The following is a 16123-nucleotide window of genomic DNA, read 5'->3' as shown; positions in this document are numbered from 1 at the left end:
CTAGCAGAATCGGGTTATTATCTTGACCCGGGTCGTGTCATTTTAATTTGCTAAGAGACATTTTCTCAAGTTCTGTCTCAGGAGAAATTAAATTAGTATAAAATAAAATTAGATAATTATATCGTGTAGCTTCCATCGATGTTCTTCATATTTGACAATTATTATGTAATAATAATGCCAATAATTTGCAGATTTACTGGGCTAAAGGACAGAGGAAGAGGATTTTTTGTTTTTCTTCAGGAAAAATTTATTTCATGAAGAGGATTTCACTGGACTAATTATGATTGAGATGAAATTATCTGTTCTCTGAGATAGATTTGATTGAAAGAAATAGAACTTCTCTAGAATTGAAGTTCCTTTCGTTTATCGGAATAACAAGAGTATTTGATTTCTTGTCAATCACGAGTTTTCTTTTTTCCGGAAATTCTTTGGTGCCCTTGAGAACCAAAATCATTCTCATGATTAAATACGTGGTTACAGTAATCAACACGTTTCTACGTTTTTTCAAGTTAATTATAATTGAACGGAGATATTCATATGGTGAATCAGAGAGGACATTGTCACGTGGAAAAAAACTTTGAGATTGAAATGAGATATCGTCAAGTTGGGAGAAGTTTATATTTCTTCCCCAGAACAACAACATATTCATTTACAATAACGAAATCACAGATTACGGCAATCATCCACTAATTTGGATATTACAAACTTTGTTCAATGTGATGTATGAGAAGGTCAATTCAAAGATTGTCATCATTCCAAGAAACAACATTCGATTTACTCATCAAAGTATTTATTTAATGAGTACAAATTTTTTATTAATTCAGGAAATTGGAAATTTCTCAGCAGGAGATCATATTTGTTTAAAAAAAATTAACTTTTTCATTCTTCTGGTGAATAAATATGTCTTGACTCTAAGATCTGTTTTATTTGATCCAAATAAATATAATTCACAGAGAAATTATTAATATTCTAATTAATCCTACTAATTGATATTTTATATTTTAAAAAAATCTCCATAAAAATCGCATTTATTTCGGATAAAATTTTTTTCTGAATTAGGAAAAATATATCAAAGTAGGCCATCCTGAGGTACGACTATCGGCACTTTACACTCGAACCAGTGAGAATCGATATCCCATTGTTTTATGTCACGAGAGTGAATCGCACTTTCCCATTCTGATTCAATAATCCCCTGATTTTACTTATTTACCCCAGAGTAACTCGTATGTTGATTCGTTTCTTGGTTTTGTGCAGGTCTTGACTGACGGAGTCGGGGAAACGTTGGATTGGAGAGAATGAGGACTTTATATTCAATTTGTTTGATCCTTCTTGCTGCTGGAGTCACCCTAGCCCACGTGAAATCGTACGTGAATGTTACGGGCGATATTACTCTCGGTGGACTCTTTCCTGTTCATAGGAAGGGGATCAATGGCCAAAGCTGCGGAAAAATTCAGGTAAAGGTCTTAGGTGACGATCAAAATGCCCTTTCAAATTTTTATTTACTGTATATCGAGGAAGGTTTGATTCTTGATTGGATGGATCACTCGAGATCAGAAATTGATTGTCAATTGGGATTACTGTTCACTGACAGAACGATTTATTTATTCCAAACGAAATTCGTTAACCCTTAAGGTGGCCCCACCCTTAGGTGGGCAATTTACCGACCGAATACAGAGCTTTTGATTTTTTTCAGTTGCCAAAGTTACCAATTAATTGACAGTAAAATTCTAAAAAATTCCTATACATTCAATATTAATTAAATTTCGGAAAGTCTTATATTTTTTAAAACTTTTTCTGCTTGTAAATTAATAATAGAACTTGTTTCTCAAACGGTATATTATTTCTTACAAAGTTTAAAAAAAATCTCCTGATTTTTTACGTCTAATAATCAAAAATTCAGTGACACTCTGTCAAGTTCTGATTTTTAAACTTTTTTTCAAACTAATTAACCAAAATTTAGATAAATTTATCGTTCAACATATTTACTCTAATTGCTAATTCTATTTATCATAGTTACGTTAATTGTTAAAACAATTTATCGACAAAATGCGGATGTTCTTTTAAATTTTGGATGCCACCGGCAAAAATCGTTTGCTGGAGTTTTCCAGTGTCCGAAAAATATCTCCAAAATATCCATCCAATTCTGCCATTATTTTTCCTATTGTTTCGTCTGCATGAAATACAATGAAATTCAACGAATTTCCGAAGCACCTTCAAAAGACCAAAGCTCCAAAAGGTCAGGAAATACTAGATCTTGAGGGCCTGTCAGACGCCAATGTTGGTCACAATTTCCCGAGCCACTTGACTCCCAAGAGAATCGAGGGATGCACCCTCGAATCGCCGAATCTGGCTCAGGTCCAGCTCACCAAGGGGAGGGAAGCAAAAAAAATAATGGAATATCTGCACTGGGGCAAACTCAATCGATTCGTTCTGCAACACGCACCATTCAGCTTTCTCCATTTTTCTCAGTGCAAATTGGCTTTTCTCTTGTTTCAGTGGCAGGATGGAATTCAACCCCTGGAGGCGATGCTCTACACTGTCAAACAAATAAACAATGATCCAAAGCTTTTGCCTGGAATTAAACTCGGAGTACTGGCGTTTGACTCTTGTGATAATGCTAATTATGCACTTGAGCAGGCACTTAATTTTGTTAAAGGTGAGTTGTTTGATTGAAACATCAGAGTGGTTTGATTTATTCGGTTTTATTGGTCGAATGTTTGTCTCTGGAGTTGGTCCAAGACCGTTGAAAATCCTTGACTAGATTTTTCGGTGGTATTTTTGGAAATTTTCAGTGCGTGGAATTTCTAAGTTGATTTTAGAGAAAAATGGAATGAAATATTTTGAGTTTAGTTTCATTTTTTAATGTAAGTTAATAGATATGAGGAGAATTTATTTAAATTATAGACCCAAATTGCGTTAGAAAAGAATATAAAAATAAAAGAAAAATTAAAAAGCGAAAAACGATAAATAATTAATGAGAAGGGATTTTTTTCCATTAATTGTGATGAACAGATATTGTTGGAATTTTATATTCTTGATTGTTCAAAAAATTGCGAATAGGGTTTTTTTCTGTTTGAATTTTTACAATAATTTCTTGAAAATTCCGAGTAATTTACAAAATTTTTATGGTTCCACTCTTAAAAAAATCATTTCGACAAATATTGAAGATAATTTCGTACGTTTTTCGTTCCTAATTTATTATTTCGATTAACATTTCTAATGATCTTCTCATTAAACTTAAAAAAGTCATATTTCCACTGGAATTTTATTGAATTCCAAAGAAAATTGCATAATATTTCCAAAATTCTTTTTAACTACACTACGAATGTTCTTGAATATCTTAAAAATTGGAATAATCATAGTCCAATTAACCCAATATTAATAATTATATTAACACTAACTCTTTGATTAAGAGTTCAACTCAAGAATAAAATTTTACTGCCCATAACCTGGAGTTTAATTGAACTTTCATTAAAATTTCCCTCATAATAAATTACCAAAATTGCTCACTGCAAGAACTTAATTTGCACTTTAAAAAATGATTATGAAAATAAAGACAAAACCTAATTATGCTTAAGACTAACGAATTAAGTCAGTTTTAAGTTGAATTTTGGGTTCGACAAATCGCAGACCCAAATGGAGAATAACTTTTGTGAGCAATAAACTATCGACTTAATTTAATCAAATAAAAATATCCCACACCCTCCACTAGATAAATATTCTATTCCTAACTATCTCGAATCTCCACATCAGCATAAAAAACAACTAAAAAAAAAATCACAATATTCTCTACGTCAAAACCTCCTCAACAATTCGCATTCACCGCAACATCCGGGAATCCATTGAAACCCTTTAAAATTCTTTCCTCTTGATCCACAGGTTTCATAGCTCACGGCAATGAATTCCACGAGCAGGAATTTCAGTGCTCAGACGGAAGTATTCCAAGATTCCTGGGCGGGAGTTTCGACAAAGTCGTTGCGGTCCTCGCAGCTCAGTCTAGTTCCATAACACTGCAGGTGAGTGGATAAAAAATTAAACAAAAATTCGATAAAAAATTCCAGTGTTGATGGATCAAACGCCACACACCCTCGAACCTACGAATTATCCCTCGTTAGCGAAAATTCCCTGTGACCCTTTTCCCGTTGCGCCCTGCGGCGTAAATAATCTCGTCAAAGGGCGAAACATTGAACGCTGTGTAGGCTCCAATGACGCCTTCCCGGGGCACAAAAACAGTTGGAAATTTCCGATATTTTTAACCACTAATTAATAGGCAATTAACCTTGTCAATGGATCGGGAGGCTTTATACTATGTTGTTGGAGGTGATTATTTGTTCGAAGAACTATAGTTTGCGAATAAATACTACAGGGTCACTGGTAAAAATTTTATTCTGCATTTTTCAGTTAATTTTCATTGAAAATTCCAGATTTTTCGTTGTTGGAAATTGGAAAAATAAGTGATCAGTCTTTTTAACTGGCCTGAATGAGTGAATTCAAAATGAGGGCGTTAAATGCCTGAGCAAGGTTTAATATTAGTCCCTGATCAGTACCTGAGACTGGCCCGACCAGAATTTCCAATCGAGTTAGTGAAAAATTCGAAATTGAGGCGTTAAATACCTGATCGAGTCCTGATATCAATTCCTGATCAGTCCCTTTGCGTTATCTGATCAAAATTCGTACTTGAGGGACTGGAATTTTGAAAATAAAGACGTTAAATGCACTCAGGTACAGGAAAAACCCCTGAACCTTCAGATATTACTAAAATTCCATAAAAAGTTCCAATGAATCGTGAAATTCTCCCCTTCATTCCATTTAAAATTCCCAGATTTCATAGAATTTTCAGTAAAAACCTGACCTTTCATAATTTCCCTCCCCTAAACCGCATTCAGTACCACGTTCCTGAAGATTACCAGTCAACTGCGATGAAAATTCTTTTTCTAATAATATCCGAGACCCCTCAGGCGATCAGTTCTCAATATTTTTTGAAGCCCAAAAAATGACGATTGTTCCACTCTTTCATAATCCATTTTCCCCTCATTTCCCTTCTACCCCATCCCCCCTATTGCTTTGTTGAAAAAATCAATTATGGAGCCATTAGATTTGTCAATATGTCCAGACTATTTTTATTAAATTAATCGACTGGTGAAATTGAATTGATGACATCTCGGGGGAAAAAGGTGGTCAATAGCCCAGAGACCCGAACAGAACAAAACATTCGCCAAACTCAATAACACATATTGACTTAGGAACCTTTCAGGGCGGATATTCAATTTACCCAGCACAGTTTTTTTGCAGAACATTCGCTAGTGGTTCTGAAGGCAGAAGGCAATTTATCAGCAACACACGAGCTGTATTTTTTTATTAAATTTTTGTGAACCTTCAGGGTCTCATTCGTATGGAATATAGTTCAACTATTTACCCTAATGTTCCGGAAGTTGACCACAGACTTCCGGATGTCCCTCAGCATTCCCTAAAAATAAAATATGTTCACGTTTCAGGACATTTGACATCGTTTTTGGTCGACAAAATAATTTTTATTGACATTTTTTTCTTGAATTCAATTATCCTCGATGATGACAACTTATTCGATATCTGAACTCCAGGTGGCCTCGATGCTCCGACTGTTTACCGTACCTCAAATATCCTACATGGCAACAACCCCCTCGCTCAGTAACAAGGAGCGTTATCCTCATTTCTACAGGACTGTACCGAGTGACCTCAACCAGGCCCACGCGATGCTGGAGATATTGAAGTGAGTTTTTCTATTTTCGTTGCTCTATAACTCCATTCAAATCTAATAAACGTCGATCACCCATTCCCCACCTTCGACAGCAATGGGTTTGATTTTTTGCACAGCAAATGAGTCTTTCAAAATTATCCTGCCATTTAAAACTGATTTAAAAACTCGAGACTAAAAAATTATTGTTTTATCATTAATAGTTCCACACGTGACGCTATTTATTTATTTACGTAAGACATTTGTTAACGTGAATGAATAAATTATATTATTCATATTCTCAGTCTTTAGTGGACCAAATATGTGATTTATCCCCAAACGATTTTTCTGGGAATCCCCTTTGTTTATAGTTCATAAAAATTAGTGGAATCAGGGAAATAATTGGTAATTAAATAATAATTATTGGTAATCATTGTTATAATTTTTAATCAGTACAACTCATGATGTCTTGAGCGATTGCAAGTCAGTACGTGAATTTCAATTTTTAAATTTCGCGCCCATCATTTCTAACAAGTGTAAAGCAAAAATTCCCCAAGTTTTTTTCCCTGGGATTCCCCTTTGTTTATGACTCATAAAAATCATTGGCACTTACACTTACACTTACTTTATATTTGAATGCACTTACACTTACTTTATATTTGAATTACCGTAATTTTCTGGTACAGTAAATAAATTAATAAATTCATCACCACAAATAATTATCCCCAGACGATTCGGCTGGACTTACGTGTCAGTCGTCTACTCGGACACAGAATATGGCAATCGTGGATACGAGACACTGGTATCCCTCGCGAATAACTATTCAATCTGCTTCAGTGCACCACAGAGAATAGACAAGGAGCGTTTTGTCGATGAGGACTATGACAATGTCATTCGTACAATTGCGAACAAGACTGAAGTTAGAGGTAACGTTTTCAATCAATTTGAACTTATTCCCTCCCCTCCTTTGTACCCAATTCACTCTGACCCATTGTTCTCACTGGATTTTACCCCTTTTGTTCAGCTCTGACACCTAAAGTTTAAGGGAGAGTTTCAAACTGTTGCTGGAATATTCAGGTGGAATATTCATTCAGAATAAGTTTGAGAAATTGGAAAATTTATTTGAGATTCAGCTCGAATGAACGATTTGTTGTTTTTTTATTTTTTAAATTGCAAATGTGTCAGCCACTCACTGAGAAAATCAGTACATCAATCAAGCCGTCGAATTAATTAATCGACACATGGAAATTTCCAATTTCTCGTCATCTGAAAAAATAGTTTGTGGGTTTTAAATAGAAAAATAAGTTTGAGAAATTGGAAAATTTATTTGAGATTCAGCTCGAATGAACGATTTGTTGTTCTTTTATTTTTTAAATTGCAAATGTGTCAGCCACTCACTGAGAAAATCAGTACATCAATCAAGCCGTCGAATTAATTAATCGACACATGGAAATTTCCAATTTCTCGTCATCTGAAAAAATTGTTTGAGTTTTTTAAATAGAAAAATATAAATTTACAAAATTGTGTCCAGTACATATGTTCTCTTTCATCAAATAAAGTTGGACAATCATTTTTCTCATCATCGTCAATCAAAATATTTGCGGTGTACCGTAGATTAATTAATCAATTTTGAAAAACGTGATCTGCAGTCGTAGTAATCTTCTCCGAGAGGAGTACAACCCTTCGCGTATTGGAGGCAGCGAGGAGGCTAAACCTGGGGACGAGGTTCGTTTGGATCGGAAGTGATGCCTGGTCCAATACAAATCACCGTGAATTTCTCAATCCCTGGAATCGCAGCAAAGACGAGGAAATGGTACTCGAGGGGGCACTCGCTGTACAGCCATTGTCGAGACATCTCGAAGGGTTCGATGACTACTTCAAGAATCTGTCTCTCAACCATGAAAAGATTAATCCCTGGTTTCGAGAGTTCTGGGAGAACTATCACAGATGCGGGAAAAATGAAAACGTGAGTCACTGAGTCAAATCGAAAGTGTCATTGTCAATCGTGCAATAATCGATAATGAGAGTGTATTGAATAAGTAATCCTGAGGGAGAATTTAACGAGTACTCGATCATTAGTCGATTGGGTATTGACTTGAGCACTTGATCACTGTCTCGTTGGTTAATCGATGACTAGGGGACGATCAATCGATCGGTGGTCGAGTGCTGGTCGATAGGTAGTCGATTTTTTATGAATAATAGCGTCTGAAAATGTCGATAATTTAATTTACACGATAAGAATGTTGATTATCGAAAGACTACTGACTCGAAAATAGAAGAGAAAAGAGAATGAAAATTAAATTTTTTAATTAAAAATGTGGATGTAATTTGCATATATTATTTTCATATGAAATATAATACATAATGTATTGATATATTATGTTTTATAATATATATAATAGATAAAAAATCAAAAAAGTTGACAAAAAACTTTTCACACATTTTTTTTAAAAGATCTTCAGCAAAAAATAATTTTTCTACTCGAGTCATAACCGAATAATAACAAATAGTGAAAGAAAAATTTAAATACCTTTGGAAATTGTCAGTTAACCCAAAACATTGTCATTTCATTGTCAACCTCAGGGAACATCCTGCAACGATCCGTCACTGAAAATAAATTCTGAAACTGGTTACAAGCAGCAAAAGTTCCTCCACTTCGTACGTGATTCTGTATACGCTGTAGCGCATGCACTCCATGACATGTATGTAAATGTATGTGGTGAACATTACGAGGGTATGTGCGAGGGGATGAAACACATTGATGGTGAGACTCTTTCCAGATACTTGAATACGGTCACGTTTAAAGGTGAGAGTGCTTTACACTGATTTGTATCAAACACTCGAGGCAAATTGAACAAACATTTTCGTAATGACAATTGTGTTTTAATGTGATTGCAGATGAGGCGGGGAATCCATTCAGATTTGTTGACAATGTCGATGGCCCATTGAGGTACACAATTTTGAATTATCAGAAAGATAATGATGGAACTTATCGATGGCACGTCGTGGGTAATTACACACGTGAGTTGAGAAATATTTATTTTATAATTATTACGAATTTCAAAAACAATTTTGGTAAATGTGTCGCTTCGTTCCACATCGTGAGACATAAAAAATTGAATAAATATCCAAAAAATCAAGTTTGGAGAACGAAAAGTGGTCACTTTTACCACTTCTTTCTCACTTTTTGAGGATTTTTTATCAATCACGGTATCATGTCGGCTGAATGTTGTCAAAAATAATGTACCTTCAGATTTAATATTTTTTTCTTCGAGTTTTGAAACATTTCTCAGCGGGAAATGCTAGATTATCATCGTTAGGTCATTAGTATTCACAATGTCCGAGAAAAGATGTGAAGAATGGAGGTAGCAGCGTGGAAGGAATGAAAAAAAGTGTAATTACGGAGACAAACGATTTGAAGCGCGAGGAAAAATTGAATACAGTAGAGAACTATCAATATTCAGAGTTGAATAACTCTAGTATCGGAGAAAAATTGTGGAAAATCCATGTGGAGATGCATCATTCTGAATGAGTTCAGTTGTGTAATCGATTTTCCCCGAGGATTTATCCTCCTGAATTTTAATTGACTGTCAACGATTTTCGAGGAATTCAATCTCTCATTTTATTCCGTTAAAATTGATCTAATAATTTTTTATCTATTAATTTAATCCACTGATATATCATCATAATTAAAAATTTCATTCATTTAGGGGTCAGTGACTCTCCTAAATTAATTTTCCATCGACATTTCGTCATTCCAACTGTTGGTGTTAAAAAACATTTTTTTTTACCGACGAAAAGTATTAAAAAATCACTAATCCCAATCGTTATCTTCTCTCAATTCAGAAAGCGACTCTGGGAAAGCGATTCTTCACATAAACTCAACTCTGATAAAGTACCGTAGTCAGGGTGAATTGGGCCGCAAGTTCTTTCCAAACTCATCATGTTCAGAACGCTGTCTTCCCCATCAAGTGAAAGTTCGGGAGAAAATTGATCCCTGTTGCTGGCGATGCAGAAATTGTGGCTTGTATCAATGGAAAGTCGATGATCACAGGTGTGAGGACTGCGAGTGGGGAACAAGACCGACTAAAGACAGAAAATGTTGTGCTCCCATTGAAGAGGACTTCATCGATTACTCGAGTCCTTGGGCGGTTGGAACGATGGCAGTGGCCAGCTGTGGTAATAAGACGCCTCATTCTCTCGTACATAAACTTTGACATAATAAAAATGTGAAAGTTTATGGTGGGCTGTCGTAAAAAAATTTTACTGCTGTTGTTCGAACGTAAAAAGTCATTTTTATTTTACGTATATTTTTTAATTCTTAATATTCTATCATTTAGTAGCTAAAAATTCGTTGATTACATTTTTTTCTCATTATTTATATTTTTTTTAAATGAATTATTGATAAATAACGAAATTTGTTACTGGAGGAGTGAAGATATTGAATTAATTCTTGTTCAGAAGTTTAAATGGGTCATTCCGTTAAATATCGTACGAGATTTAAGCTCCAACTTTACGATACGTTTTTTACGCGACATCAAATGGATAAAAAATTTTTCTCTTAATACTTTTACGTATAAAAGGGAAGATTTGTTATTTTATAAATCGCATTAGGGAATTAAATACTTTCCAATGAATTACTTATTCAAAACGCGTAACTATTCGCAGTTTTTTTAAAATATGAGATTGAAAATTAACAAAAGAAATTGTGATCATTTTATTACTCAGATACGGTATCTGAAACTCAATATAATTAATTAACTCAACAATTACTTAATCATTCCAACCGTGAATTAATTAATTCACTGGTGAATTAATGAATGATTCAACTCAATAACATTAATTTTCATTTCCCAGGAATTCTCCTAACGATATTCGTCCTGTCAGTGTTCTGGATCTACAGCGACACCCCGGTGATAAAAGCCTCCGGTCGTGAACTATCATCCCTTCTCCTCCTGGGTACCCTAGTATCATTCCTAATGACCTTCGCAATTGTCGCCGAACCGACCACCGAGACCTGTGCAATTACCCGATTCGGTATTGGATTATGTTACACCCTCTGTTACGCAGCCCTGGTCACCAAGACCAACCGAATTCACCGGATTTTTAATAAAAAATGCCACAGCCCCCACAAACCCAAGTACACAAGCCCCAGATCACAACTCGTCATCACTGGAATTTTAACATCCGTAGAAATTATTATTAATGGGATTTGGCTGCTGCACGTTCCACCGGCTATTGCACACTCTTATCCCACGAGGGACTCGAGACTGCGGATATGCCAGGGGCTGGAGGACACGTCTTATATGGTGGGATTGGTCTATCCTTTCATTTTAATTGGTGAGAATATTTTTCAATTCATTATGATCCAAGAAATTAATTTATCGAGAGAAGTCCATTAGGACACAACAATTTTTCTTATTAAAATTGAATATCAAAGCGAACGTTTTTTAAAATAATTATTTATTGATTATTTATTGATTTAGTGATTATTTATTTATTTTTATTTATTATTATTAGACCGAAGAATAATTTAAAAAAATTATTTCTCCGGTCTGATACAGCATAATTTCCTTTTTTTTGTTAATCGATTGACACTAATTCTACATTGTCTTTTATTTTTATTAAAAAATATCGAGTGCTTAATTAAAAAAAATAAAACTGTTGAAATGGCTTCTATCGACATCTCCAAAGAAAAAAATAAATCTCACAACTGAAATAGGAAATCAAAAATAATATGATAAGAACCTCGATGAAATCCGCTAGAGATAAAGATTTTTTTATCATTATGACAGTCATACAAATTTATTTTTACCATTTTACATATTCACTCGTCCGTCTGGTCGTCAAGATGAATATTCCATGAATTCTCGTTACCGAAATGTCAAATAATTTATTGGTAAATTATGTATTTGTTGCTCCAGTTGCCTGCACGATATACGCAATTAAAACGAGGAAATGTCCGGAGGGATTCAACGAAACCCGTCACATAGCATTCACCAACTACACAACGATGGTCCTCTGGCTGGCATTTGTACCGTTGTATCTCGCCTCGGCGAGTAATTCAATTCGAGTTGTAACACTGGCCCTATCGCTCTCCCTCAGTGGTCTTGTGCAGCTCGGTTGTTCCTTCTTCCCGAAAGTTTACATTGTGCTGATGAAACCGGAGAAAAATACTAAAGAACTTGTCATGGCGCAGCACAGGAGCTCGTCGTATTTGGCAACACCCTCGGCAACACCAATCGTCGTTCTCAATGGTAATCCCTTCTTGTTTCCCACATCATCGAGAAGGGCGTAAAAGTTGGTACAATATTTCAATCATCATACTGTCAATTTTCAATGACAATAACGAATAACAATTTACATAGAAATATTTGGATGTGAAAATTCCACGGAGATAAATGAAATTAGATGAAAATTATGGAAATTATAATTCTGTAATTAGCAATCACGATTTTTATAATTTTTCGTCAATTTTGACTTTTATTTATTGCCAATGGAGAATAGGTGAAGCAGAATTTGCAGAATATCAACTTAATTTAATTTATTTAACATTAATATTATATAACATGTGATATATATTGTTTATATACATTATATATATTGTATTAATCATATGAATTTAATTTAATCTTCGAGAGGCGTCACGTGACGTTCGTTAAATCGAATTTTTAATTATTTTTCATCTTAAATAATTAATTCTGATGTTCATTTGTGGAAATCAAAAACAGTTAAGTTCGTTCACATTTTTCTTTACTTTTTCTCGTATGTTTTCACGAAAAATTTTCGAAATTTGCTGTAAATAATTCTAAAATTGCGGTTTGTCATCAACGAATTGTCAACGTGTGTTAAATTTAGCCACGGAACGTCATTTCGAACCCATCCTCATATTCTCCTAACGGATATAGCAAATAAACATCGTTACAATCGTCAGATAATACTTTAATATGATAAATTAGAGTTAAATCATCTGAAAAAAATTATATTCGTATTTTCGTCAGGTCGTGCCATAAAATCTAGTCGGAGGGGGAGTCAGTCATCCCTACGGTCTTCAAGAGTGAGCAGTAATGCATCGAATTTCTGTAAATATCGTTTGGTTTTGCTGTAAATACTGTTTCCATATTTTGAAAAATACTAAAACTCATTTTCGTTGTTTCAGACAATTTAAAGCCTCTCATAACTGACTCGGATACCGGATCAATGGAAGGGACGACAGAGAATGCCAGTGATACCGAGATAGTCTCATCCTAAAAACCCCGAATATTAGATTATGTTAATGCATAATTGATATGAATCATCGCGCTGTTGAAAATTCACAATCCTCATTCCTAATAACACACGTGGGTTGTCCTAATCTCCAACAGAAGTTTCTTGAAACTGACGATTTCATATTTTCAGTATTTTCATGAAATTAAAAGTCTGACGGGAAGTGGTAAAAGGAGGTAAGTGCATTTTGCATAGGATAATTTCCGAATGAAGCCCATTTCCAAATCAGAGTTCGCTATTTTTTTTTCATTTATCGTTTTGTATTCATCGAGAACGAAAGCTTACGCCCTTCTACCACTTCATTCTTCAAATAATTGAAATGTCATTCTCTGAAAAAATCGAAAGTTTTCGTAAATAATCAAAAAATAACAACGATTGCGCCTTCGTCTGTTTTTTTATGAACGAAATATTCGAATTGATGAATAAAAATTAATGACAGATTTTTTCATTCAAACAAATTATGAAAAATACAAATTTTTTTTGATTATAATTAGGGGAGACCTGATTGACGCCATGAAAATCCCCGATTGAAGTTGGACATTGCATTGGAAGAAAGAAATTAAATTTGTAGACTTTTAGACTCTCTAATATTTCTAAAGAAGAATAAAATGGCTGGAAATGACTTAAAAAGCTTTCCGCTAGTGTTCCATATTCCTCGGGGGTTTCGTTACCCCCAAATTTCCCATTTTGCCCGCATTTCCCCTAGAAATTAAAGATCATACGATTTAAAAGAATTAAAAACACTTTTCGCTCGTGTCCCATATTTCCCTATCGTCCCATTTTCCCCGGACTCTCCATTTCGTCCAAACGTTCGACTTTTCCCGCGTCACTTTCAGAAGTGAAAAATATTATTTAAATGAATGCTGATGATTATCGAAAAAACAAAAATCGTGGGAAAATTAGTTAATTAAATTTACAAATGTTGCATTTTATTTGCAACAGAGATCTACTTTATAAAGTATACTGTACTTAAATGATACTTTACAAAGTTATGAAATTACAAACCCAAAAAAACGCTTTTCCATTAGCAATATTCATTGCAAAAAAATCTGTCGTTCTATTCGTTGACATTATTCACTGAAAATATGAAGTTCACGTCTGACACTCAGTTTTAAGAATTTTCTACTTAAAGTAGCTCTACCCTCGGGTCGGTATCTTACCGACCGGACACACTGCTTTTAAATATTAACAATTGCCAAATTTTCCAGCCAATTGCAGTCAGTATTATCTGAATTAAATCTCGGAGAGTCTTACCATTTTTAAGATAATTTCTTTCTTATAAACAAATAATAGAACTTCTTTTCCAAACAGTGAATTCTCTTTCTTGGAATTTTGATAAATTCCTCGATTTTTCTAACGTTTAATGACCAAAAATTTACTGACACTTTGTTAAGTTCTGATTTTTAAACTTTTCATTGAATAAACAAACGAGAAAAGGCTCGAGCTACTTTAAAATCCTTAAATTGTCAACAGTGTCGCTCTGGTCTTCCTCTAGTGAATTCACCGATTCAATTGCAGAATCCAATGAATTGTACAGAAATAGATTGAACGGATTAAAAGCCTTCAGGACCAATAACCGATGCGAGAAATGATTAAACCCGTGATCTATTGAATTTAAACAAATTGGAAAACATATCGTTAATGTAAGGAAAATTAAAATATGTATATTAGCAATTATCTAGGGTCTAAGAGAATATTTGTTGAAAGCCATATCGATGCATATATTGATATAGTTATAACTGATAATTAATCTATTTGTTATAATGATTCAGCGGGCTGTGTAATTAATCACAAATGCGGGTATTATAATAGAATATATCGAAGTAAACGCTTGGCATTTCACTCCGATCATTCTAGGCTAATTTCATCGTAAAAGTGTCGAATGTTTATTGTTTTATGAGCAACATTGTAAATGTTATTATTTTTAGAAAATGCTGGAGTGCAACTACGAGTCGAGGGTTCTCAGACTATTGATGAGACGCAAACGAAAAAATTTCGGACAAAATTTTGTGGATTTTAAGGTCTGACTGTCTTTCTGAAATATCTAGATGGTTTTTCATTTCATTTTTTAGCCACGAAGACGTGTAATTTTATATTGATTCTTTGTCCCTATGATATCTATAATTATTAATATAATTTATAAAAAATAGTCGGATGATTCTGCTGATGAAATCAGTAACGAAGGGGTCAACAAGATGAGTTGACTTCCCTCAGAAATCTTTGAAAAATTCATCGGAAGATCTTCGAAAAACAATTTTTGTTTGAAAATATAATCAGACAAAAGTTTTGTGAGAATATTTTTCAAAGTCCAAAGCGGAAAATGTTTGTAAAAAAATTTTTTCTCCCGAAAATCTGCCAAAGAATATTTTTACATCGTGGGAAGATCTTTCGAAGAATTTTCGATGATTTTTCTGAAGAATTTTCAAGTTTTTTGGAGGAGAATAATTTTTCTACTCGAGATACGTTTGTTGTAGTACTCGATATCCTCCGCAAAAATATTTTAATGAAAATTTTTTTCGATTTTCCCCCGATTCCGAGATATTCAAAACCTCGTCAATTGTCAAAACTGATTTTTCTCGTTTTATCACTTTGCAACCGAACTCCGCTAATTAATTTTCGGAGACTTTTCGTAATTGTCGAACAAACATCGAATTCTATTGGTTTCTCCTGCTGAATATTTCCCATTCACCATTTGTATAGGAGAGAACTTGAAAGAAAACTAGGGAAAAACTAGGGAAAAGTTCGATAGATTAAAATTTTTCTATTAAATTTTTATGTCTGTGCACTTTTTATATTCAACGGGTATATGACATATCTTAGTTGTTCTGTTCTCACGGTGCCTCATTAAATTTATCTTTAATTTCCACTGAACTGTACATATTTGTATATATGTGAAGGAAATAAATTATAATTACAGCATAAACAATATATAAACAATCTATGCGCAGCTTTCCCACTCATTGAACGTGAGCAAGCCCTAAAAAGCCCTATAAATCAGTAGATTATCATGTACTGAACAGGTTTTGATAAATAATTCCCTAGACAGAGGGGATAAGGGCAAAAAAATCTACCTCTTCTCCGACAGCTCGAGGCTAGTGAATGACTGCAAGGAGCTGATCCCTAAGGTCGCTGTGCACCATCAGC

General features: G+C 34.2%; 1 protein-coding gene across 3 annotated transcripts in view; it reads left to right on the top strand.

The window, feature by feature from the left end:
• The window catches only part of LOC135168091 (metabotropic glutamate receptor 6-like), a 31733-nt gene extending 15834 nt beyond the window's left edge, over positions 1-15899 (top strand). The window contains exons 2-14 of one of the 3 annotated variants that reach the window (XR_010299982.1): positions 1255-1454; positions 2497-2656; positions 3880-4016; positions 5601-5749; positions 6443-6639; positions 7363-7679; positions 8297-8519; positions 8612-8734; positions 9560-9892; positions 10571-11053; positions 11638-12013; positions 12715-12795; positions 12873-12925. Coding sequence is in view for 1 of the 3 variants with exons in the window: in XM_064131985.1 (XP_063988055.1) it covers positions 1296-1454; positions 2497-2656; positions 3880-4016; positions 5601-5749; positions 6443-6639; positions 7363-7679; positions 8297-8519; positions 8612-8734; positions 9560-9892; positions 10571-11053; positions 11638-11970; positions 12715-12795; positions 12873-12964 (2787 nt within the window). In the remaining 2 variants the exon portion in view is untranslated. Of the gene's footprint in view, positions 1-1254; positions 1455-2496; positions 2657-3879; positions 4017-5600; positions 5750-6442; positions 6640-7362; positions 7680-8296; positions 8520-8611; positions 8735-9559; positions 9893-10570; positions 11054-11637; positions 12018-12714; positions 12796-12872 lie in introns of all 3 variants that reach the window. The other 2 variants (XR_010299983.1, XM_064131985.1) reach the window with 2 other exon arrangements.
• The last annotated feature ends 224 nt before the right edge of the window (positions 15900-16123 follow it).

This window comes from Diachasmimorpha longicaudata, chromosome 12 (assembly GCF_034640455.1).
Source record: "Diachasmimorpha longicaudata isolate KC_UGA_2023 chromosome 12, iyDiaLong2, whole genome shotgun sequence".
Taxonomy (NCBI): Eukaryota; Metazoa; Arthropoda; class Insecta; order Hymenoptera; family Braconidae; genus Diachasmimorpha; species Diachasmimorpha longicaudata.
This window is presented reverse-complemented; position numbering and strand designations above follow the sequence as displayed.